We start from the raw sequence: 26,064 nt of genomic DNA, 5'->3' as shown, positions 1-26,064 counted from the left end.
AATGTCCTGTTTGACTCCTCTGTGGGTGCACTTTGTTGATTAGGGCAGATAATGCACCCCTCCCCAGCTAAACATTAACATTTCTGCACATTTTCAAAACAAAGTATTGAAATATTTTCCATCCCAGAGGCAACCAGTCAGATCACTGGGGCACAGCCTCACATCTTCACCAGGGTGTGGACAAGGGGCTTCTTTTGATAGTTTCACACACCACAACAGTCAAACTATAATACCTCATTATCATTTTCTCTTTCTTCTCAGACCAGACACAATATTCTGGATTATCTGTGTTTTGCATCTCCCAACACTGCTGGCAAGTTCAGTACAGTAGGATGAAAGTTTTTCATGGAAAGAAGGCAGGAAATGAGACGCCTGATCTGAAGCCAGAACCTGGACCTTGAGTGTTCTTGCTCTATAAACTACGGACATGGGGTGTGAACTGATCCAGGAGCACATGGAAGCTGTGTGTACCCTAGCAATGTCTTGTTCCTATAACTTCATGTCTTGGAGATAATAGGGCATTTACCAACCTCTCCACTTTTTGTGGCTTCATGTCCATAGGAGGGTACCCAGGGCAGGGAGATCAGACTGCAGCCAGGTCCACTATCTGGGTGAGCAGAAGGCAGCTTCCCCCTTTGCTATGCTGCACATTTGCCATAGAGACAACAAATTGAGTGAACCAAGCAGTCCTAATTCACATAGAAAGGAGTAACTAAGGATTTTTTATCTCTGGAGCGCAAATGGTGGGTGATCAGGACATTCATCAAAATCTCACTAGACTGACTGAAATCCCTGGTCTGCACCAGGCTAGCAGAAAATACACTTAAAGATGGAATTCCCCTTAAGTCTTCATCTGTCCATAAGCTCTGGGTAAATTACAACACCAGGGTGTCATGAACCTGAAGGTAAAGCAGATGGAAAGAAGATAAAAATGAGAGACATTTGAACCTGCTAAAATGAGAGACGTGGAGAGACCATTCAGCCAGTTCCCTCTTCCCTGCGTTACCCAGCCAGCCAGCCCCAGTGCCTGCCTTCTGCAGCAATGCAGCAGCACTCAGCTGTATGAAGCCCTTTAGGTATGGAGGATAAAATCTCAATGGCAATGTAAACACAGAGCTTCTGGTGAAAGATCAGTGTGAGCACTGTGAGAGGTCAGTGTGCCATGGCAGAAGTGAGCTGTGGTCAGAACATTGACCTAGACCTCATCTCTATGACCCTTTCTATTTAAAAACAATAGAACAGCTTTATGCACCATGCTCCCCCTCCTTGTCCACTGTGCTTGTAGGTGGATTGTTCCTGCTTGCTTTTTAGGTCAGCTGGTCGCTCTTGAAGCTACAATAAACTCTGCTCAGCTCTCCTGTGCCACCTCAGAATCTTGGTGGTGCTGGGGCGGCAGCTCCCTGCTGTCGGCAGCCTCCTCTCCCACCAGCCTGCTCAGTTGTTTGAAAGACAACCTGATCTTCTGTTTATACTGAACACATGGAGAAGTATTTAGTACCTGTGTGAAGCAAAAAATAACACAGCCTTAACTCTGGAATGGCCACGGCTTCTTCAGAAGGCAAATGATGTAACAGCCCTTCACGTAGCACTAGACAGGTAATTTGGCAGCTGAGGCTCTGTGCCAACAATTAAGTGCTGATGAAAGTGATGGCACATAAAAACCTCACCACTGACAACTAAAATAAAATAAGCCAGAGCAATTACTGTCACTGCTGTTTGGTTTTGTCTGTTCTTCCTGTGGAAAACAAATCTTTAACTCTTCCAACAGTACCAAAAATAGAAACCTAGGGAGCTGCCATTCACACCTAGCACATGTGGTACTGCTCTCCCTGTCCTCTTACAGCTGAGACGCTGTGATGGGTTTAGAGCTCCCTGGGGATTATTTAGGAACTGCATATGGGTACGGTTAATATGAAGCTTAATGTATCGATACACTGCATTTAGTATAAAATTTTCTGGATTAAAAAACAGCAAACAAAAGGTACTAAGTGGTATTATGGAAGACAGTGATGTAGTGATAGGACACAGGAGTGATGGCTTTTAACTGAAACAGGCAGACAGGTCTAGATTAAATATTACGATTAAATTCTTTACTGTGAGGGTGGTCAGACACTGGAACAGGTTGCCCACAGAAATTTTGGATGCCCCATCCCTGAAAGTGTTCAAGGCCAGGCTGGATGGGGGCTTTGTGCAACCTGGTCTAGTGAAAGGTGCCCCTGCCCATGGCAGGAGGGATGTAACTAGATGATAATTAATCTTGAAACCCAAAGTATTCTATGATTCTAAGACAATCAGGCTAACACTGCCACAATCCCTGTTGCCTGCATGGGCAGCCTACAGTCCTACCCAGAGGGTGGGATACCCAGAGGTGGGAGCAGTGTGTACTCAGTGTCACACCCAAGCTTCCTTTTGCTGTACCTCACAGGGCAGCTTCTGAGTGCAGACCAGCGTTCAGCAATGTCTGGGTACCAGAGGAGTTTTGTCACTAGCCTGAAGCACAGCACAGGGCCAGCCTGTGCCTGCCAAGTGACATCCAGGCAGACTCAACCAAGGGTTCAGATAACCTGCTTCTGCAGAGACCTGCCAAAGCCAAGCAAGGCACCTGCTTGAAGCCATTTATCTGCAACACCCCGTGGCCAGAGGTGACCCAGTGCTGCCCTTCTGCAGAAGGGGGTTGCTCTGCCATGGGGCACTAAAGCTGCATTGACCCGTGCGGGCATTACAGATCTCCAGTCAAGGGCCAGCATCAGATCTAAGCCCTCATTCTGAAGTGGCTTTGACAACTGGAAAGGTGTATGGGCAAGCCCTTGAAGGGAGAAAGATGCTTCCAAGGAAATTCCCTAAAAATCTACCAGAGCAAAGACATGAAGCCACAGTAGGGGAAGCAGAAGGAAAAGAGAAATTCGAGTCAAAGCAGCTATTTCCATGGCACAGGCAAGAAACAACCCACAGTGAAAACAATGAAGCTTTGACCGTTCAATTAAAGCAACAGAGAAAAATGTCTCTATTTCCCATAATGAGTGCACAAACCTGGACAAGTGTATTTTTGGTTAAAAATACCAGTGGTGGAGGATTATGTAAGACTTCAGTTCACCTGCACTGATCACGACCTAGCTATGCTCACTGTTGATCCAGATCTTGGCCTGGTTTCCTCAGCTGACTGGAGCCTCTTTGTGCTCGGAAGGACGGCAAATAGCCTGGAGACAGTCCTTCGGTGAATCACACTGAAGAATTTCCTGCATGGAAAGGAATTTTCTAGGGTTGCAAACCTGGTAGATAGCAGATGTGTGTAGCCTCAAATCTGCAGAAATAGGGATGGCAAGGATATAATGGGGGCATTCAAGGGCAGGAGCGTGGAGGATGTAAAGCAGAGTAAATAATCTGAGTATCTGAAATGAGTAAAAATTCTCAATGAAAACCAAGAGAGAGTCCTGCTTAAAAAAGCTGTAAGATACTCAAATGTTTGGAGGGTTTAGAAGTTCTTTCAGTCATCTGGGAGATAGACAACAAATAACAGGATTTAACTGTGCAGCAAAGTCAGCCTTCATATTTTTCCTCCCGAGACTGCATAATTGCTTTTCCATTTTAATAATTAACAGCATTTTGTTAAAGAGTTGCACAAGACACAAAAATACAAAAGAAATGTGCCAATAACTTAATAGTTTATTAGTCAGTCAACAATATTACAAATATTTAAAAATTACTTAATATAAATAGTTGGCAGCAAACTATTCCATTACAGAGTTAAATTACCAGTACAACAGACAGACTGGAGATTTAGACACCTGGAAGATAACAGTAAAACAAACTAAAATATTTAACAAAAAATTTTAAGCTGAAGGCGATTACCTAGTGTCCATAAAAGCATGGGTTCTCTTTTTATTTAGAAAAAAATAAAAAACTGCTTTAACACCCCATTAGGAATACAAAATAAAATCAACTGAAAATATTAATTTGCATATCAAAGAACCATTTATAATTACAATCCAAACACTCCATAAACCACTTGTGCGATTCTATACAGAAACTCGGAATTAGAAACTAGTTGCTTTAATATTACAAAGATTTCAGCTCCAAAAATAATTCAACATAAAATAAACTTTAGCAATTAGCGTCATAAAATTATATATTTCCACATAAAAATACAAAATAATATTAATGACAAGAATATGAAAAATTATTCCAAGTATTTTACTACTATTAAAATAAAATAAAAACCAAAAAAACAAAATAGAAATATGCATGAAAAAAGTCTCTCCTTTTGTTAGCAAAACACTATCCAAAATAACTACAATCATTTACATCAGTACAAAGATTTCTGGATTTAAAAAATAGTTGCAATGACAAAAGGGGTATCTTTTCTGACAGTAAAAAATGACACTGTGGATAAAATCTGCAAAATATGCAATGAAAAAAATAAATTTGCATTAAAAAGGTTTACACTGTTATTTTTTTATACAAACATTAGAAACAGTATTGCACATCACAACACAGAATCGAGGTTAGTCAGCCTTCCAAAATGTGTTATATTCAAGTTTTGTAGCATCTTTGAGGAGAGGCTTTGTGCAGCCAGATGCAACAGGGATAAAATATCAAGTGTTTTCCATACACAAATATATAAATGCTAAATGTTTCCTTCTTAACAAAAAGTGTGGATTTTTAAAGTTTTTTTTTTTTATTCCTCCACGGTCATACTCATGGGCAGCAATATGCACATCTGGGGAACAAAAGTGAAGAAGCTTTAAAAATACAAAAATACAATCAAACTAACTAGCAATCTTCTACAAAAATAGTAAAATAAATATGATCTGTAAAAAAAAATAATCAAATACAGTGTTCAACAGTTAGAAAATAAGAACTTAGTAGATAAAAAAAAAAAAAAGGAAAAGAAAAAGAAAAGAAAAAAAGGAGGTGGTGCAGGGTATGATAACCATAAGTTGAATTGCTCCAGAAATGAAGTGACAAGTAAAATCAGACATTTCAGTTATTTTTACCCATGCCAAAAAAGGGCATCCCTGTTTTGTCCCCCTGTGACTTACTTATGTAGTTCCATTTAAACAGGGAAAGCGATTTTCAACATCTCCAATTATGTCAATTTTTTACTATTTTCATATTAGTGTTCAGTATTTAATATATTTAAAGGCTCTTCAACTTTAAACATTAAGCAGAAAATATGAAAATAAAGTTTAAAAAAATCTGCAGAATTAAATTATATCTAAATAATTAACATTGCAAAACTACTGATTTCTTTTCTAAATTCCAAAAATTGAGGTATAGCAAAGGAGATGTCATCAGTCAAAAAAAGTGTGCCTTAAAATAGCTGACTGTTGGAAAAATCTCTCACAGAGATATAAAAATAGTGCATAACAAATGTCAAAATGGATCAAGGTTTGGCAGGGTTAAGGTTAAAAAAGAATACTCCAAAAAATCTGGAGGATCATGGTTAGGTAACAAATAGGGAACATTGACAAATAAATTAGTAAAAAGCTCTTCTTAAAACAGCATCAACTTTAAACATTAAAAACTTGAACCACAGCCACAATAAAACAGCAGTTAGACATGAACCACATATTGTACAGTACAAAAAAGCACACTGTAGACAACCAACATAAGATCAACACTTTGCTTACATGAAGGATTGTCCCAAGGGATTGCAAAGAACAATACCCTTGTAATTTCAACTCTAGCATCAGGCTCTTAATTCTGCATTACAGCATTTACTGCTGAATGTTTGCTTAGGCTGCAGAATAACTGTTTGTTCCATTAAAAAGTAGGGGCTAGTTGCATTAAAAATGCTCTGAGATAGACAAAAACACTGCTAAGATTTTCTTTTAGTGTTCAGTTAAATATTGCCTCTGTCCTAACTACGTCTGTTTTTCAAAATCTGCGAGCAATGTCATTAGTAGAACTCCTTCATTAAAATAAAAAGACTATCCTTGACTGTCAAGTAGCTACTTGCACTCATGCAACAGTGACCCCGGTTTGACAGAAGACCACAACGCACACAGGTCAAACATGTAAGCAAGGCTTTTTTAAGCCGAATTTCACTGTTGTCTTAAAGGTAACATTTAGTTTGTTATGCAACTAGCCGTCTGTATATGACACCTTCTCCATTTTGACTTTACTTAGGATTTAATTTCTAAAGCATTACACGTTCTCATATATGTCTATTTTTGTATGCATTTGTCATGGGTTTCACATTTGGTGACTGGTTAGCAGTGTGCTGGCCATCTTTGGTTTGTAGAGGAAATCTTAACCATGAACAATCAAGGGGGCTTAAAAGAACTTTTTAAATGCTAGCTTTGTACTCAAACTTGTATCTATACTACATCACGCCACATTAAGTAGAAGCACACATCACAAAATTGCACAGGGATTACAATATTACATCCAGTCTGCATAAAATTGAATTCCACTACTGACCAGGTCACAAAATGGCTGCACTTTCTAGTCTAAAACTAATTTGCATATTGTACACATGTAGGACATTTTTTTACTTCAGTCACAATAATGCATGCAAGTTTGTTTTTTGTAAGAAATTTCGTAAATTTGCTCATGCTACCTAGTTTCAAGAGAGCCTTTTTTGAACATTTGCAATAAATCACCTCTTGTTAATTAATAGTACTAGTGCATGCATATGGTGTATACAGGTAAGTAAACATGCAATTTTTTCACATTCTAAAACTATGGCAGTTTAGGCCATATTGTGCTGCCTGCATTTAATTTGTAATGCAGTGTGTCTTAAACGTTTCAATCCCGTATTAATAGGTGGCATTACACATAACACCTATATAGCAGCAAAGCTAATACAGCTTGTGATTAAAAATGTTTAAAAATAGCTAATAAATCAGATTATCTTGAGGTATTATTTCTTGCAAGTCAAAATGAAGAGCAAAAAATCAACCCTAATTTTTAGTTCATGTATACACTGAAAATAGCAACAACAATAAAAATAAGCTTTTTGTAGCAGACATATTCCATCTTCACTATTTTGCTACCTTTGGTAAATTACTGGGGCAGATCTTGAAGTTAAAAACCCATGTTTAGAAATAAGTGCACGCTTCACCCACTAAATATAGCAGCAGACTGTGTGCCCCTACGCAAAAACATTCTCATATCTAGTTTTAACTTTACATATAAAAATAACTTGGAGAAAATACAAAAAAACATTTTATTTTAACATGAAAATATCACAAAAATTAGTAAGCCTGAGATGTAGGGTTTTGGTGAAAAACAAGAGGCTTGTAGTGTTTTGGCTGCTGATAAAGATGCATGTATTGATAGCTGGGGTGAAAAGCAGAAGAATGCACTTATTTCTTCTGCATGTCAGTATCTTCAAACACAGTAAGCCACATGCACCCTTCTCTCCTTATGTAGATGCTGGTTCACCATGTTTAATTCCAGCGGAAGTGGATCTGACGTGGGCGGTCAGCCCCCTCCTTTACCAATGGCTTATGGAATTCACGTCCTGCACGAGAGTGGATATTTGCCCAACAAAACTCACAGTAATACTGCAGGCAAGTGACATTGGCACAAAAGAAAGGAGCAAACTTCCCACCGCACCGCGCGCCCTGGCACTCGTCACACATCTGGTCATCCAACACGTATGGCTTTACCTCCACCTGTTGGAGTGAAACGGGAACAATTCCAGTCAATAACTGGATCCACTTGAAGTTTTATAAGGCCATTCATATTTCTCTGGTTTAAAAAACCCCAAAACCCAAGCCAGAAGTCTGAAATCAGTCATATTAAACCCACCATCTAACTAATCAGTTATTATCATTTATTAGCTACAGACTAACTGTACTGCAGAACACTTCAAGGCAGATTTTTAGAAGTACACTGCATATGTAATAAGTAGCTACTTTAGAAACATCCTTTAGTTTATTTTGGGAGTGTGTTCTTTGCAAATGATAATATGGAAGTATGTGTAGGAAAAAACCCAAACCAGCTGAAAGGTCTCCCAACTAATCTCATCACCTCCCAAGTGCACCTCAACAGAACACACAGTTCGATACTGTTTAACAAAAAAATAACTGAACATATGAGACTGTAGCCCTTTAATGCAGAACCTTTCTTTTAAAAAAATAAATGTCTCTGCATGTACTACTTCTGTGTGCAAATTAGAAGTATTTCCTTCAAGATGTAATACCGATCTTTTAGCAGTGCTGTTTTTTGCAAATTCACTCCCTATTTTTAATACGTGGTCAGATTCGGACTTATCAATTTGGTAATCTATTACTTTCCCTTTTCGTGGTTTTGAACCATACAGAAATTTGTATTCAATATATTTCTGAAAATATTTGTTAAAAGACCACTTTACAAGTCCACAGACTGCTAAAAACACCTGTCTTACGCAGCCTCTCTCTCCAAAACTCATCTGACCGACAGTGGAAAAGTGGCAGGAGTCCAGTGGTAAATTTGCATTTTGTCTTTGTGTAACTGAGCTGTTACAGGCTGAAGACAGGAAGAAGAACTTCATAATAAAACACAAAATGAGTTGACTCGATCATTAAGGAATGTATCGTTGTCTTCCACATTTTGCTCACTGATGCAATAGATTTTTTTCCTTAGATACTAACACCTAAGAAGAACACTACATTTAGACATCAACTGCATGTCTGAAAAATTAAGAACTTTAAAATGCTACTTTTTTTCATTTTATCTCTAGAGAAAAAATTTACACATACAGTTACCCACCCTGAAGTCTGACAGCCAAATAGTCTGCATGCTCTTCACTTCAGAAGTAGGGGCCACACTACAAATGTCAAACAGAGTATGCTTCTTCCAGTAATCTATATTCAGTATGAGCTCTACTTCTTATTTCACTAAAACGACCTGCCTTATCACAAATTACACTCAAACTTTCCAATAAACAGGTACCTTATGCAGTTAACTGTGTTCGTGGTTCAGAATTACTGAAAGCATGAAGCAGCATATATTTCAAGCTTCAGTGCACTAATGCACCAAGATTGGTACAAAGATGATTTAGAATATATTAGAGAAACACTTTGGGGAATGAAGTATTACATGAAGTGGATGCAGACTGCTGGCATATGAAAGTTAACAATATTTTAAGGAATTGCTTGGAGTTGAAACTCCAAACGAGTTTCAAAGAAATATTTGGAGCTCAGCTTTCATATATGATAAAACAGGATGAGGAGCACTTTACTGAAGAAAAACATCTGTTAGAGAAACTAAATATATCTGCACATCAAAAGAAGTAGAGAGAAGCTACAGAGTACTTAGGTAAGGAAGAAGTTTAAGATCACAGACCATGTTTGTCAAGTGACTGTGACACTAAGATTTCCAATTAAGGTAGGAAAAGGTATGTGCAAGAAAAAAAAGGCTATAAATTCTTTGAACTGAAGTTCAGAAGGATAAACAGGTGATCCACAAAATTTAACAATGAAAAAAGACTTTTACACGGACAAAACTGGTTATGAAAACAATGTGGAAGAACAGCAGACCCACGAAAACTGGATATAACTGGTATAGAAAGCCTATGCTGAGGTAAAGAGTAGAACAGCCTGCCTTCTAGGACTTCAGTGAAATATATACTGACTGTATTACCTTCCTGGCCAGCATACATAAACATCTCAGGCGAAGGGAGTACCCAAAGTAGGACTATCTTCTTCATTTACAAAATCAGTCTTACAGATTTATACAAACTGTTTGCTCGTCTATAAATCAGCAGCAATGCTGATTTCAGAATATTTTCAGAGCCTGAAAGGACACTAGTGTAAAAACTCCATGGAGGAAAAACCTATTTCTGAAAAAATCTTCTTTCGTACTTTCAGAAACAGCTTAGATTCAAAGTGTTCCCTAAAAAGAGGCTCTTCTCTATTGCTCCTCAGTAACACAAATAAATTGGTGGTAATTAATAGATATAATTATATAAATAAGGTCTGACTGTATGATTTAATTAGATGATTAAAAAATAAAGATTAAACCCCCTCTTAAATAAACAAAGAAGTTAATTAACCCTCACCATCATGGTGTTTAAAGACAAATTTATTAAAATTCTTAAGATTTGGCACTGCTGTATTTTGTAATACACCTCAAAAGTAGCACACAATTTTAAAATAAGAAAAAATGAGGACACTAATAAAAATGCAGGAATTCAAGATTTAGAAGAACACATGGGTCAAAAAGCTAATTTTCAAGTATTAGAAAAGAACTAAAGAAAGAAAATAAATTATATCAGAAAAGGAAACTGAGAATTCAGATTTTTAAAGAGAAAGCCTAGATATTCCTTACTTTTTCCCCCCAGTCTCTCCAGCTCGTGAACAGATATCTACAGATACTAACTATACTTGGTGTTTTTCGATTTGGAGGTGTTTTGTTTGTTTTGTAATAGTGATTGAAGAAATCATTTGAGTACTGTTTTTATAAATTAAGTCTCAATAGATATAAGTCAAATGCTGTGCTTTTCATATCTAGTATTTGGGGTAGATTTTCTATGGGTTTTTTTCCCCTTCACTCCAGGTTCCAAGATGCCTGTAGTCCATCTCCCCATTAAGAACTGCAATGTTATATCACAGATTAACAAGCTACATCCCTTTCTCTGTAAACAGCAAGCACTGCCATTTCAGGTGCCTCTTTGGCATCCAAAGAGCCCTTAAGATCTTGGTTGACCTATCATAAGAAACCCAAAACAACAAAAAAACATACGTGGAAGTGCAGCCTTCAGAGTCAGGTTCATGCCTTCCTTTCTCCTACGAGACGTCACTGTCATTCTACTTCTCTACTACAAAGGACACTCCCATGGGAAGAGGAAAACCAAGCTAAAAGTGTCCCCTAGTTTACACAGTTCAAGTCCATGCCTCCCACTTTTGAGGGCGAACTAGTTTGGATGGGTACCAACTGTCCATATCTCAGTTTTAAAATGAAGTGACTTCACAGCCAAATGCCCTTCAGATAGTTCCTGAAACACATTAAAAACTACCCCATTCTGAAGCTAAATGACCCAATTAGACAGAAGGAGTTCTGGATTCTGGTCCTTATTTCCATTTTTTCCAAATACTCAAATGCAAGGTAAGTAACAGTTTTATTTCCCCTCACACAGCCAGAGTATAAAGGCCATTTTTTCTGTTATATAACTATCCAAAAGGTAAAGCTATTAGTCAATGTCAGCTGCAAGTCACAAGGACAGCAATCCCAAAACCAAAACACAGCCACATCTTTATGTGAAGCCTACTTCACTACCCACATCCAGACCCACTCATCTTCTGGGAATGACCATGTTTGGAGACTTCAGCTCACAAGGCAAGCAATATTTGAAACACATATGTAAAAGCTGTATTACTCTGCCTATTTGAAAGGAAAGAAGCACATGATGCATCCCTAGAGCAGACTTCAATTAACTGCACTACTTTCTTTTTCCCATGTCTTTGATCTGTAGAGGAGACTGGACCTTGAACTACTTTACTTACTCAACCCTTCCCCTTGTAAGACCTTATTTTTTTTAAGAACACCTATTAATGCCAGGCTACCTCCGCAGTTCTTGACATCAAAACTAGTGACCCTTAAAACTGACATAATTTAGATGCCAATTTTCTTTTGTACTCTTATAGTTTTAATTAGGAGTAATGAAGTTGACTAGTCTTAATGTAAGTCAGTTTTGCTTCAGCTAGCAATAAGTATCTGTTGCAAACAGGAATGTGCATTGGTAAATACCAAGAAGACTCTCAGAAAGAACAAGACATTTTATATTTTAGGTGTTGAGCTTAATCAACTTTCTGAAGACTGACAATTATGGCTGCAATTGAGGGAAGCTGCAAATATAAAGCTAATTTGAAGGCGATGAATACTGGAGTTTCCTATGAATGACAGAGGAATTATCACAGTATTTGGTTTCATTAGAACAAGGGAGAGAAAGAGACTTTCAAGCCCTTTGCCCATACACAACAAAACCAGGAACTCCAGAATGGGAAGAACATATGGTCCAACATATGTCAAAGGAACAAGGTGCTGCTCTGTGGAAAGCATGTTGTTCATTTGGGACATTCATAGCATACTCCTGAAAGAAGTGGAGTCACATGAATGCTGCAAGAGATGTAGAAGCTGGCACAAAAGCCAAATTCAACATCACCACACTCTGAGAAATTTCTTTATAGGTCATTAGTCTTTTCTTTTAATTTTTGTATAACTTACTCGTTTATCAATATCGCCATGCTGAAGTTGAACAAACCGAGCACTGATGGCAGCAATGTAACTCTGCTGATTGGAAAAAGCAACACGTCCAGCACCTTTTGGGTATTTCAGCTCAGGGTCAGTGTCAATTCCTGCGTAACAAACTCCACCATAGAGACGGTCCATGATCATGGCCAACTCCACTATTAAGAAATGGAATAATGTTCATTTAAACTGTTCTTACAGTACAAAATTAATACGCTCATGTTTAAAAATACCAGAAAAGTTAATTTTAATTATTAATTTTGCAACAGCCAGCGTAACAGTAATAAGATAAAAAATATTAAATAAGCTATTGAATACTCAGCAGACAGATCCTTCATGCTGTGGGTATATACATCCAAGGAACAACGGAATTGTAAGTCCTTGACAACCTGGAACTGGAATTTCAGGGCAGTTTTCTTCAGAGGATTACAGCAAAAGATTTTTTGGGCAGGAAGGGAATGTAAATTCTATAAAATAGATCCACATGCCACAAATTCCTTGGTACATGTTCTCTGGCTGTCCTAATGCTCTATGTCCTACTTCAATTTAAAGATGTAGTTCATGTCTTTTCATCAGCCAACAGGGTTTGATTATCTCTGCAGTGCTACACCTACCACACATACTGAAGTTCAGAGAAACAAAGTATTTAAATTTATAATCTGATTGCCAGATTATACTGAAATCAGTTTGGCAATTCATTCAGGTGGAAAATATTGGTTTTTTCAGAATTAGTATCCTCTGTATTAAAGGTGTCAGCAGTAACTGATGTTCAATATTTGAAGAGTCTCCTAAAGTTTTACTGCTTTAGTGAAGTCATCATTCCTATTTCACAATGCCATAAAAGTTTCATTTTCACAGATACATGGCACTCAAAAGCTAAGCATAAGAATGCATCCATTAAACTTATCACAGACATTCAGCACAGTAATCTGAAGCACTGAATGGAATTTAAAGAAAAACTAATCTGCAGTTGGAACATACTGTGTTTATGCTCATTTACAGAGTTTGTACTACAGCTGAAAGTAGAGTCCTAAAAGTAAAATAACAGAAAAGCTTGAGCATTGCAGGTCCAGGACAGAAAATTTTAAGATCCTTCATATCCAAAATTTGCACTATTGCTTCTTGGGTTTCCTACTTCTTCCATCTAAAAGCTCATCCTTCTCTAAGAATAAAAAACATTACAAACTACGAAAGACTAATGAAATCCAGGAGTCATTCTAATAAGATACGGGATTTGAACCACTGCGTGTTACGCTTCTATTTCCAACATTCACTGCAACCTACTCACCAGAAAGCCACCTAAAACATTGTAAGAGGCTACTGCAGCCAATCTCAAAAATACAGACTGTCCAGGCTGTAGATGAACCATTCCACTGCTACAGAAACATTTATTTTTTCCTTCACACCTCCGGCAAGAGTCTAGAAAGAGCCCTGCAGTCTCATACAGTGTTGTGCCACACAGATTGTGCTAGCTCTCTGAGTTTCTTCCTTTTTTACTCTATTCCTACTTGTTCAAGTACTCCATCACCTGTGGTTTTGAGTGCACTAAGAGTAACTGCAGAGTGACAGCAGTAAAAGAGTAGCTAATGCACAATGACAAGCAGGTACAAGTACAGCTCCAAATAGTAATGGAGCAGGGTAGAGATGTTTCTGTAGCATTATTTTAAAAACAAACTCTTTGTTTTATGTCTTTCATGACATAGTTTGCAGCATTACAGTTTTGCTAATATGGTGAAATCTTTTTCTACAGCTTTAGACAGGTAACAGTTTCCAGTAAATCTCAATGATTAACTATGATTTATGGCCAAAGCCATATGAAAACAGTTAGTAGAGAAATGTAAGAATACACAAATATTGTAGTGTGGTTATAGCCATCGTGCCAGTGTTCAATTTCTATATGTATAGCTATCCATACATAAAGCATGCATGTTTCAAATTATTTCCAATGATTTCCTACTTATAAAAACTGTCACAGATTATACTCACCGGCTCTCAATGGTCTAGGGACTCCTCCAACAAAAATTGTTTTTCGAGGATCAAGTGGCTGTGAACCATCCATCACGAAGTCACTATCACTTAGATTCCAGGGACGTATCTGAACCTATTAAATTGAGAAAGAAAATAGTATTGCAACGTGGATATATGTTCATCAGCCTATGTAACTGTCAAACAGTCATAACCTCATTAGTTCAGCGTGCTCTGTTTTAATCTTATTAATTCAAAACATTACAATTTTAATAATCCAAGTGTTCCAGATGTTGAGCTCTGCCAACAGCAGTTTGCTTTTGATTGTTTTCCTCGTCATGATTTCCAGTGCAGCTTTAGACAGATGGCAGCTATAGCCTGCAGGCCATCCACTGTGTACTCACTGGCTTGTCCTTGATAGTAGGGCTGGAAACACACAGATAGAGCTTTCCATCTTCCTCAATGCAGGCGTCAATCAGGGCCTGAACTGAACTCTCTTCTTGGAACAGGAGGAATGCATAACCTGGAAAAAAAGCCAAACCAACTGATATATTTTCTCTTATCTTTATTTTACATAATCATCTTTGCCAGTGACTTTTCCATACCAAAGTCAAAACAAGTCTTCCTTATCAGTCATCTTAACTATGTACTACCCTGCCATAATTAAACAGAACTTCTATCTGTAAATAATTGTCAGAAGAGACTAATAACCAAATCAAAGCAAACGTGTCTGCTCTATCATGTACTGAAGTCTAGGCTGAACATATTCATTGGCCACAATGAACATTATACAATGAAAATCCGACTTGGCACAAAGGACTAATCTCTATTCTAGAGATTAGATCAAAGTACTTTATTACATAAGTGACCCAGCAAGCCTTCCAAACACTACAAAAATAGGCATTAAAGTGCTTATTTAATGCTACAGTAAAAACAAACTGTCAGACACGCGAAGAACCTCACATGTTAGAATACTTTAACATTACAGTATGATTTATACTAAATTTGTTACTTTACAAATACCCAATAGCACAATTAGGGTTGTATTCTAAAACAAACTTTTAAAGGACCATAAATCACATTTCTTTCTAAGATTGCCATCCAAACAGTAAAACAAAACCTTGTGTGAAAATTCCATACTTGGTAATAAAATAAATGCTGAAGCAACAGGGCTTGAGAAAACACAACACAGGTACATTAGGAAGCCTTATGGAAATGATGCTCTATTTCTGAGAGAAAGTAGTTAACCACTAGCCATTTATTTCTTACTGCAACCAGACACTGCAGGTCACCAAGGTAAAAATGGTAGGGTGCATCTCGGAGACCACTAATGAATCAATGCCTTACCAACATAAGATCTGAGAAACAAATGCACAAGTGATTTTAAATGTATGGGGAAAAAAATTAGGATTTAAAGAAAAAAACGTAAGGCCTATTCTGGTCTTTCCAATAACTTGTACCTCATTTCTTACCCCTCATAACAGTCCCATCAGAGCTACCTGCAAGGGACACATGACGGAGTTTTATGTATTCTATATTTTTATGTAAATCTTATTGAGTTTCTTAAAAAATATGTCATAGGGAATCTTTGGGCTTGGGCTGAAGCATTTCCTAATAAAGTCTATTCTTCATTGCGTAACAATTTTTTTTTTAGTAACAACCTCTTTAGCCTAATTAGTAATTATTTAGATTCAAAATCCATTTAATGAGGATAGCTTTCCCCACATATCTTAAAATTTTAAATCCACATATTACCCATGCAAAACTCACTCACTGAATGAGGGCACGAGCAGACTGGCATGGGTGAGATCAGACCCGTGTAACTGTCCTTACTTGGGCAGAAGCCAGGCACACACATTCCTATTTGAATGCAGAGCTCAGTACAAGAATGATGGGAATGTAAAAATGGGATTAACCAAAGGGAGTGTTAATTGTAAATGGTGCTGACTAAGGGATCAGACATACAAAGTAAGATTTTGCCAGATGCTGATTTTCCATCAGTTCTTATCCTAAAGCAAATCAAGGGTTCTGCCATATAGTTCCTGATACATAAGGATGGTCAGTGCCTCTACCGCCTGTTTATCTTCAGCTCAATATGCTTAACTGTGACAGCTTGTAAAAAGACAAAAAGTACAAGAATTCAATGAGGAACAAGTGCGATTACTAAAGATTTCACAGAATATTCTGAGTTGGAAAGGACCCACAAGGATCATCAAGTCCAACTCTTAAGTTAATGGCCCATACAGGCATCAAACTCACAACCCTGGTGTTATTAGCACCTGCTCTAACCAACTGAGGCAATCTCAGGGTCATTACACACCACCACACCTGAATTAAAAACGAAAGCAGCAGCAAGGCCATATATTAACACTACTTTCTCAACCTCATCTGCAAAACATGTACTCGTACCTAGATTTAGCCCACTTAATTTAAAGCCTCAGATGGGCTTGTGTCGTGAGCTCAGCTGTACTACTCCACCTCCAAAGATACAGAGTATAGCCTGCACTATAAAACTGGCCTGTCTGTAGTTTTGCTCCACAGCCCTAGGCTTTCAATAATTTACAATACATTTTATCTTGCTGCCTATGCAGCCTGGAGTAAAATAACCACTTATTTAAGAAAACTGGCCTGAGAATATGATTTTCTCAGGTCCCACACAGAGCCTGGATCAATAGGCCAAGGCCAACGGTAAGAAGGTCAAAAAGGCCATACACTGGCTCCTGCACGTGGGTCACAACAACCCCAGGCATCACTACAGGCTGGGGGAAGAGTGGCCGGAAAGCTGCCTGGTCGAAAAGGACCTGGTGGTGCTGTTTGACAGCCAGCTAAACATGAGCCAGCAATGTGCCCAGGGGGGCCAAGAAGGCCAGTGACATCCTGGCTTGTATCAGAAATATTGTTGCCAGAAGGACCAGAGCAGTGATTATCCCTCTGTACTTGACACTGATAAGGCCAAACCTCAAGTCCTGTGTCCAGTTCTGAGCCCCTCACTACAGGAAGGACATTGAGGTGCTGGAGTGTGTCCAGAGAAACACAATGGAGCTTGTGAAGGGTCTGGAGCACAGATCTAATGAGGAGCAGCTGAGGGTGTTTAGCCTGGAGAAATGGAGGCTTGGGGAGGACCTTACTGCTCTACAACTACCTGAGACTTTAGTCAGAGGAGAGAATCATCTTTTCTCCCATCTTCTTCCCACGGAAGTGATGGAGTCAATGTCCCTGGAAGTGTTCAAAATACAGGTAATGTGGTCTTTAGGGTTAGTGGTGGACCTGGTACTGTCATGTTAATGGTTGGACTTGATGATCTTAGGGGCCTTTTCCAAACTTAATGATTCTATTGCCATGTACAGAGACAGACAATCCCTCCCAAAGAACCCCAGACTTGCACAGTCTGCATGCAAGCTACTCTCCATCACTCGCCTAATTATAAATTAGCCATCGCCTTCTCTGAAGAACACTGGTTATGCAAGACATCACATCTAGAAATGGAGCCCCTGGTGGTCTAGTGGTAAAGGCGTGGCGCTATCACCACGGAGACCCGGGTTCGATTCCCGGTCAGGGCCACTCCCGGGCAGGTGGGGCTCGTTAGCCCTTAAAGGCCACCCACCTACGTCCTGAGGACCTCGCTGCCACTGTCCAAGCTCGCTTGGCCCCGGCAGATGAACCTTAGGATTAAAGGGTGGGCTCAGTTCCGCGCACACTGTGTCTCACCTAAAAAATCCAATGCGCAGGCTGGAAGGTGGAAAGACCTTCCCCGGATCTTCGCTCGCGAAGACTGGCCATTACATCTAGAAATGTTAGCTAGAAAGTGCTTGCAAAGGGAAATTATTGGAACTTTTTTTTCACCTCAGCATCCCTAACTCATGAAGTATTGGGGATGTTCAATGTCTGAAAAGCCAGAGCAGTGGTGAAAGCCACATGTGATGAAAAGGTACTTATCTAGTCTTTTTGTGAACTATAACTACCGTGTGTGATGGGGAGTACATGTCACATGCTGGGGAGGTAGTGTGAAGAGTATGAGGTGTTCTATTGTACTACAAAACACTTTAACTCCCAGTTTCTTGGTTTTTTGGGTTAACACAGTCATTTAACTTGAACAGCTTCACACCCAATAGCTATTTGAGCCTGTTTACAATGGAAAAGCAAAGCTATTCTAATAGTTTTCTTCAAAGGAATCTGCTTCATACCTTTGGGTGATATGTACGTTCCAGGTATTACATACCGAGAAACAAAGATTTTATGTTCCGTCCATATTTCACAAGGTGAAAAGTATTAAATGAAACAGTTTTATAAAAATCTGTTGTTCAAGTGCATCTCTACCAGAATTTGTACCTCCTGTGGGAGCAGAGGTTTAGGTAACCCTGTTAGTGTTTAGCACTTGACTGAATTCCTCTGCATAACACTGAAACTATTACTACCACTCCTATTTTCGAAGGCAATCAGTGTGGGCACCTGTGGTAATATACTCATCCTTAGAAAATGACCTTAAATAATAAACAAATCTTTCTAAAGATAACTAGCTTTAGAGCTATGTTCCCTGATATTTAAAGATACTGCCCTGGTTATAGTCATGAGCTGACATTTCTCTTAATAAAACGAGACCAAGAAATTATGTATTTTTTTTTAATGTATTTGGTCCATCAGGTAAGTTTTAAGAGTCCTAGCTCTGCTACCAAATTAGCCCTTTTTTTTTATTTTATTCATTATATTAAGAACAAATCAAATGCAAAGCATTCTAGACTCACACTAACACTATTTTCAGAGCAAGGAAGAAAATTTCTTTATTTCACAGTAATATGGAAATTTACCAGAAGGAGAAAGGACACTTCTGCTATGCACACTCTGTAGAAATCAGAGACCATCTTTAAGTTCTACCAACTCCAGCTAACTCCTGTCACTAGTGGCTTAGAGGAGTTGTCAAGAAAATCAGTGCAAGTCAGCAAGGCGTTGTCCATGCCAATCACTACAGCAGTGTTTTGTTCTGGGGTTGGTTCCTCTACTGTCCTGACAGACTGTTCCCAGAGAAGACTAAATGGCCTCAGTGCAGTGCAATTCTTGCCTAGAGAATGCTGCATCTTAGCTTAAATCAAAAAGAATCAGTGCAAATTGTAGAAGACGGATCAACATATGACAATGGGAATAGTTCAATTTGTGAAGGGCAAATGTCACCTATTCCTCCTTAAAGAGGTCTCATCACCACATTAATTAAATCTTTAAAAAAATCTTTCATTTTTCAATTTACTCACCTTTGATGGGAAATTAAAATACACTCTAAGTGAAAAAATGTGGTACTGCAATCACATTTATGAGACCTATGTATTTAGTGAGTTTGGGTAAACGAATCAAGCTCGATGTGCTTATGTTACAGTGACCTGAATAGCCCTCTGTACTCCACTGGTTGTACTGGCTGGATTCCCATTGATTAAAGGAAGCTTAGACACTAATCACACATGAAGACACCTAGAGTTACTAGCCTGAATCCAGAGTTTGATCCTACCCAGTGTGATGAAATTAACTGGTAACAAGTTTAACAGAACCTGTATGAACCTGGGGCTTTGCTTCTTAAACTAGAAACAAACATTTTCAACCTGATTTTTTCAGTCAGCTCTGAATTGCAAGTTAAAAACCTTGAAAAAAACTACTGCACAGCTGCTGTGATACAAGGCAGCAGAAACAACCAATTAGAAAGGGCTGGGAACACTGTCCTGTTTAAATCAGATTATCCTCTGTTTGATACAGACTAAAATAGTACAGAGGACACAAACAACGGGACATATTTTGAAAGGCCTTCTTCAGATTTGCATATCCTTATGGCACCATTTCTTTGAAAGCTTCATTATCACAAGGAGGAGTCCTCAATCCAGCAAGTTACTTTGGACACGTGTATTGTTTCATAAATAAGTGTATTTGCCAACTACGTAATAAGATGAGTTATGATAAACAGTTGCAAGTCAGAAAGGAAGGAATTCTCCCTTACAGTTGGCAGATCACAGACTTTCTACTTTGAGCTCAACAGATTTTTTTTTTTCAGAACAGAGTCTCCTTGTAAGATCAGTGTGAAATTCTAAAAATTCCTGTTTTCTTTGGGTCTAATTTTGTGGTGAACCAATACAAAATATAATTATTTAAGAACAAGCAGTTGGTGTTTCTCAGGAGGCAGCCTTGACGGATTAAGACACTGCTTGCATTTCTTTCGACAAGGAAACACTTATTATGAACTTGGCCTTCCCTTGGGACCTTCTGTAAGCAGAGAGCCTGGAAGGAACTGCAGCCTGGAAAACTGAACAACAGTAAAAAACCCCAAACAAACAGGCTGTAACTCTTCACTGCAGAAAAGACTTCTGTGAATCTGTCCAGAATGGGATAATTCTGAGATGTCTTTGGAAAGTAATACTGTGGCAAATCTCTAACAAGATTGAACAAAGAAAAATATATACACTAAACTGATTCACTGTGGAGTGACAAATTAGAAAATGGAGACTGCAAATAATACAAACTAATACAGTATATATTTCTCAACTGGTAATTATTGATCTCAAAGCTTTATTTTGCCTATCCTTAGCAGTTTCAGACATCTTATTATATATATATAGATGGTTCTTGCCTGTGCACACAAGTACTACTAAAGGAAGACAAATTTTTAAGAAATTCTTCTACAAAATAATCATGGGTCCTATGTATTGCACTGAAGACAATCAACAGATATATACACAGTAATAGTCAGCAGTTAAATGTTTCCAGAGTATTTACAAAGAGAAAACTACACTGTATTTTAAATGTGTTAGGCTACATTACCAAAAAAAAAAAAAAAATTGAGTAATGCAGCAAACTGAAAACTAGGCTAAAGTTTAACACTGAAGAACAGTAAACACTATTAAATTTCAAGTAAGTCAGTTAATCATGGGAAATCAACTTAGCACTTAGTTGCAAGTGTTTCCTGAATTAATTAGATCAACACACAGAAGTTCTTCCATTTGTATTTTCTGCCTTTAAGAAGCTCTGCTTACAATATAGATTTATTTTAATTTTTTTCTTATGGTGGTAACTAACTATATAAAACAGCTTTATTAAATGAGGAAGTCTATAAATAAATCCTTAAGATGTTCAGATGCTGAGACAGGACTATCTCCTTGGAAACAAATGCCAGAATCCATTCCTTTCAGGTAAGAATATATTACATCTTCCATTTCTATATATTCATCACAGACTCTGTGAGATGCATCTTCCTTAAAGAGTTCCTTGGGAATTTCTCTTGGTAATTTATGAAGAAAAATGCACTCCATAAGATAATCAAATTTAACTTGACAGCAGTTTTGTGTGTCAGGCCTACAATCAAAAAACCCAAAGTCTCTTTGTTTGTCTTGGAATTTCCATGCAGCATTCATAAATGTAATTTCAATTCTATTTTCCACTCTTTAGGGGACCCATTGGGGATAAGAATCCTGTCTTTCCCCAGTATAGATGCTCAGATAAATGAAGAATCAGTTTACAAAGGAACTATACCTACACTTCTGTCACTTCCACAGAAGGAATGAATTGCTACAGTCTCTATAAAAAAATCAATAATCTCTGCTTTCATATCTGGATCAGACCTTTGCATTTATTTTATATGTAACAATACACGATTGGACATGTACAGAGATATGCTATATAATTTAATTACTTAGTCTACATAACAGTTTTTCCAACACTTTGTGATACTAAAAGGTCTAGTCTAACAGCAACACTAGAAATGGTTGAGTATCAATATTTAATCACTTATCAAGACAGACTAGTCCTTCAATATGATTTCACACCCTAGATGTGAAAGAAGCATAATATTTTATTATCTTCATCAGTCATCAAAAAGCACCATCCTGAATCCTATCTTTAACTTCCTAGAAAAATTTTAATCTAAGATTTAGTCTTACAAAAACTGATCAAATTTCAGTTTTGGAAACCAGATAGAAATGTAAATACAGAGCTGTGGATTAATGACACATAGAACTATTTAATGCTGATCTGATCAGGCACAATACCAAAACAACAGGTTTTAGACTTGGTATGTAAAGGAACCATGTCTGAACCTGCAATGAAATGACATATTAACCATTCACAGGGACTGGAAAGACGAGACAGTTACCCAGAGTAAGATTTGCACTCAGTGTCAGGTCAAAACCTTCCAACTCTCTTACCTTTAGGTGGAAAATAGGACTTGCTCTCTGCTTTGTGAGGCCAGTCTACTACCAAAGGCCCAAATCGTCTGAAGCTAGCAGTAATTTCATCTAAAAACAGGTACAATAGTTGCAATTAAAATAAATTACATAACTTAATGAAAAAGCAGTATCAAGCAAAACCTTTGTTTCTAGCAAAGGTTGACATTTCAAGGAAAAGAAAGAACAAACTTTACAACTTTCATGAACAAAAAACTTAAACACATCTTCCAAAGAGTTAATATTCACACAATGTATTTCTGGTGATTTTAAGCTCATATTTGTTTTTTATTACTTAATAACAGCAGCACTTCAGAATCATATGAGCAACTGAAGGCAGTGGTGAAAACTTGTGTAGTACTTCCCTAAATTCAGAATCTGGTTTGAATACAATCAAATCAATTTATTGTTTAGTGATTTAGTACATCAGAGCTTTGTAAGTAGATATTCATATATCAAGTACTACCAAAATTAATGCATTAGCAGTTTCCAGACTATGCATGTATCAGATACAGAAATTTAAAACTGTGTATTTAAAGGTGCTTCTAACATAAACATGAATAGTCCTGTTATGAGATCTACTATGACCCCTGCACAACTCTGTGATGTCTTTCTATCCTTCCTGTTATTGCCTGGAAGAGCCTTGGCCATGAGGAAAAAATACCTTAAACTATATACAAAAGCAGTAACTCAGAACCAGACATGCTCCATCATTTCTCTGAGTTGTATCTACCATCAGCATATAAACAGGCAGGAAAGAAAGAAAATGTATTTCCATGTGTTTTTATTTAGCATTTGTATTAAAGGCAACTGTGCTGAAGTGTATTAAAATAAACCCCTTAGTACATTGTAGCAGTGCATTTCAATAGTGATGGAACCAAAACATGATCCTTCCATGTCTGAAAGTTAATTAAACACAGTCAGCTTATTTGGTTTGCAAGTTACTCTAGGATTACAATGAACCTTGTAAAGGGGCTTCTGTTTACATTACAAAGCTAGCGTGCAATTTACATTCAACGCATCAGAGAGCTCTGCCACTCGACCTTCCTCTGCCTTAGTTTCTCTGTTTCTGAACAGGAATAATGTTAACCTTTCTACACCACTGTTGAGATCTTCAGGTAGTAGTAAAATAGAATATGAAATTCATTTACAAATGGAAACTTTCTATGAGTACAGAATAAAGCAGGCACAGAGGATGGCTAAGATGTATTTGAAAGGAGTATGCAAGATAAGCAGGAGCACAAATTCCATGCATCACATGGAACTCTAAAATCTGCAAGTGCAGAATCAGAAACAACTGAACCATCTTGAAGCCAGAAGAGATGATATTAAGCTCAACACACCCATTAACTCTCAAAGAACATACAGCTGCAGCCTTTCACACCGTAACATAATTTAGCTGAATGGATTATTTCTACTACTACATCCGGGTTTTTCCAGATCTCTCTTTGTCTCTCCCTCCAAACTTAGTCTGCTCAGTTTTCAGGCAGCTCACCTTCATCGATATCTGGTGGAAGACCTCCAACAAACACTTTCCGAGAAAAACGCTCAATTCGTTCTCCGTTCTGATGAGCTGAATAGCAGGTAGGTGAATTCAAGACTCCAACTTGATCACTGTGACCATCGTCCAGCAAACCATCATCTATTGGGAAGAGGGAAGAACGGCCTTAAAAAGAAAAGAAAAGAAGATGCATTAACATAATGTTGTGGCAGTACATGGTTATGTAACTTTAGGGAATGGGGAAATAGCAGTCTGGAAAGTCAAAATGAAAATACCAAGATATTAGTTTAAAGAAAAGTTAAGAAAAAAAAAAGAAAAATGTATTAAACATCAAAAAGGAATTTCAAGATTGCAAGCTGACATCACTCTAAGTGTAATACTTCATACTACATTATACTGTAGTTACTCTGCTGCATCCAGTAGGAAAGTGGTAATTTGGTTTTATATAAAGGGTCTTATGAAGATAAAAATATTACTGGCTGCTTAAGTGAGTTTCATTAGTCTGCCTTTGGTTTACCTTCAAGTGAAGTGGTAATTTCCTCCACCTGAATGACTAATGCATGTCTAAAAATCTTACATTTTAATTGAACAAGGGGAAACAGAAAAATCATGGTCACAGTAACAAGTTTCAAACAGGTATGTCTTCTCTTCTAAAGGTATCTGATGCTCATAACATAAGGACAGATTTAATTTCTAAGAAACTAAAGTAATTTTAATACACGTGCAAAATATAACACTTGAAAAATGAATCACAGTGTTGATTTATGCTCCTCACTCTCAATTTACCACAGTTTTGGAAGGAAGCCTGGTGGTGGTTCCTAACATGTAGTAATCTGCAGTGAAATTACAGTTACCCTGAAAAGGAAGTGTAAAATCTGAGAAGTTCACAGGATGGCTTTGCAAATGCAATCTGATCCAAACAGACATATAGAGGGCAGAGGGAAGTAAAAACGTGGTAATTCTGGCCCACATATTTCCTATTTAATTTTTAAAAATTTTAAAGAACCACAAACAAACAAAAAATTTGGAAGGCCAGGATATTAATCTTAGCTTACTCAGTCTTTCATTGCTTTAGATCAGCAACATAAAGATTAATGACAGTTTCAAATTCAGAAGTCAGTCTGTTAACTTAAAAAGAAAATGAAAAAGAAACAATTGCATGAAGCAAAAGAGATAGCCCACATCACCATTTCTTCTAAAATGCAATTTTTCCTGTTCCTCACTCATTTAAACAATAATTATTAATAATTCAACTGCTTTCTAAAAAGAAGCAAGAAAACCAAACCAAAAACCAACCTAGCACACTTTTGAGAAGCAAGTTAGTTTTCCGTTTCAAATAGTCAACTTATTCCAGACTCACTCATTGGCAAGTCTATAGGCAGGACCAGAAGGTCCCTGACAGCTGAGTCTGCAGTAGCTTAGCTGTAAGCAATTCTGCAGTCTCTGAATTCCTCTCTTCACTCAGGGGAACAGTATCAAGAAAGCCTGGTAGGAACACCTGTAGACTCAAAGCCAACCAGCTAAGGGTGAGAGCATTATGGAAGCCCTTCACTTCCAGAAGATCACCTGAGAAACAGGTGCTTAAGGACAAGGCTGGAGAACAGACAGCAATCACCATGACCAATAACCTATGTTATGGTGATGCCTGTTGCCCCTGATGTTGTGTCTCATCAAAATTCTGAATGAAAACACAGGATGATATAAAACAACAAACCAACATAAAATGTCATGAGGAGCACAAAATAAAATCAGGACCACAAGACTGTACCAAATAACAAAGGCTGTTAACTACATCATTTTTATGATGGCGTATCTGTATCTTCAGCAGGCTTATGATGGAGATGAGTACAGCCAATGCAGAAGGATGTCGCAGGATTCTTCCCTTTTCATTAAGACTGGGGATAGGATGTTTGGGAATAACTGGTGGGGTGCAAATGATGGCATCCTTGATGGTGCTCAATGGGGCAGAAAAGTGAGGAAGTAAGGGAGAAGCAAAGCTAACACAACTGGAAGAAGCAGTCAGGCAGAGTCTTCTTGTAAATCAACCATTTAGGCATAAGAGGAGTAAGGTCATGCTATGAAGACTGTTCCAGCTGAATAATGTGAATATGAATTTCAGTTATGAAGACTAGCAAGAATGATCAGATCTTAAAGATGTATATGAATAAGTTGTAAGATCTGATTGCACAACCAAGAAAGGGAGATACAACAACAAATTTCTGCATTGCT

The 26,064-nt window shown here is 37.8% G+C and overlaps 1 protein-coding gene across 3 annotated transcripts in view; it reads right to left on the bottom strand.

Annotated features, from left to right (window-relative positions):
- Positions 1-3,645: 3,645 nt before the first annotated feature.
- CPEB2 (cytoplasmic polyadenylation element binding protein 2) overlaps positions 3,646-26,064 on the bottom strand; it is a 54,335-nt gene continuing 31,916 nt past the window's right edge. For all 3 annotated transcript variants that reach the window (XM_050338125.1, XM_050338124.1, XM_050338123.1), the window contains 6 exons: positions 23,830-24,000; positions 22,317-22,406; positions 14,550-14,668; positions 14,167-14,281; positions 12,157-12,338; positions 3,646-7,622 (listed from right to left, as the gene is read on the bottom strand). In XM_050338125.1, the coding sequence (XP_050194082.1) occupies positions 7,395-7,622; positions 12,157-12,338; positions 14,167-14,281; positions 14,550-14,668; positions 22,317-22,406; positions 23,830-24,000 (905 nt within the window). In that variant the 3' untranslated portion in view covers positions 3,646-7,394. The remainder of the gene's footprint in view (positions 7,623-12,156; positions 12,339-14,166; positions 14,282-14,549; positions 14,669-22,316; positions 22,407-23,829; positions 24,001-26,064) is intronic.

The sequence above is a fragment of the Myiozetetes cayanensis genome, unplaced genomic scaffold (genome assembly GCF_022539395.1).
Source record: "Myiozetetes cayanensis isolate MyiCay16 unplaced genomic scaffold, myiCay2020 scf7, whole genome shotgun sequence".
Classification (NCBI taxonomy): Eukaryota; Metazoa; Chordata; class Aves; order Passeriformes; family Tyrannidae; genus Myiozetetes; species Myiozetetes cayanensis.
Note: the sequence above shows the minus strand (reverse complement) of the source record. Positions and strands in the feature narration are given on the sequence as shown.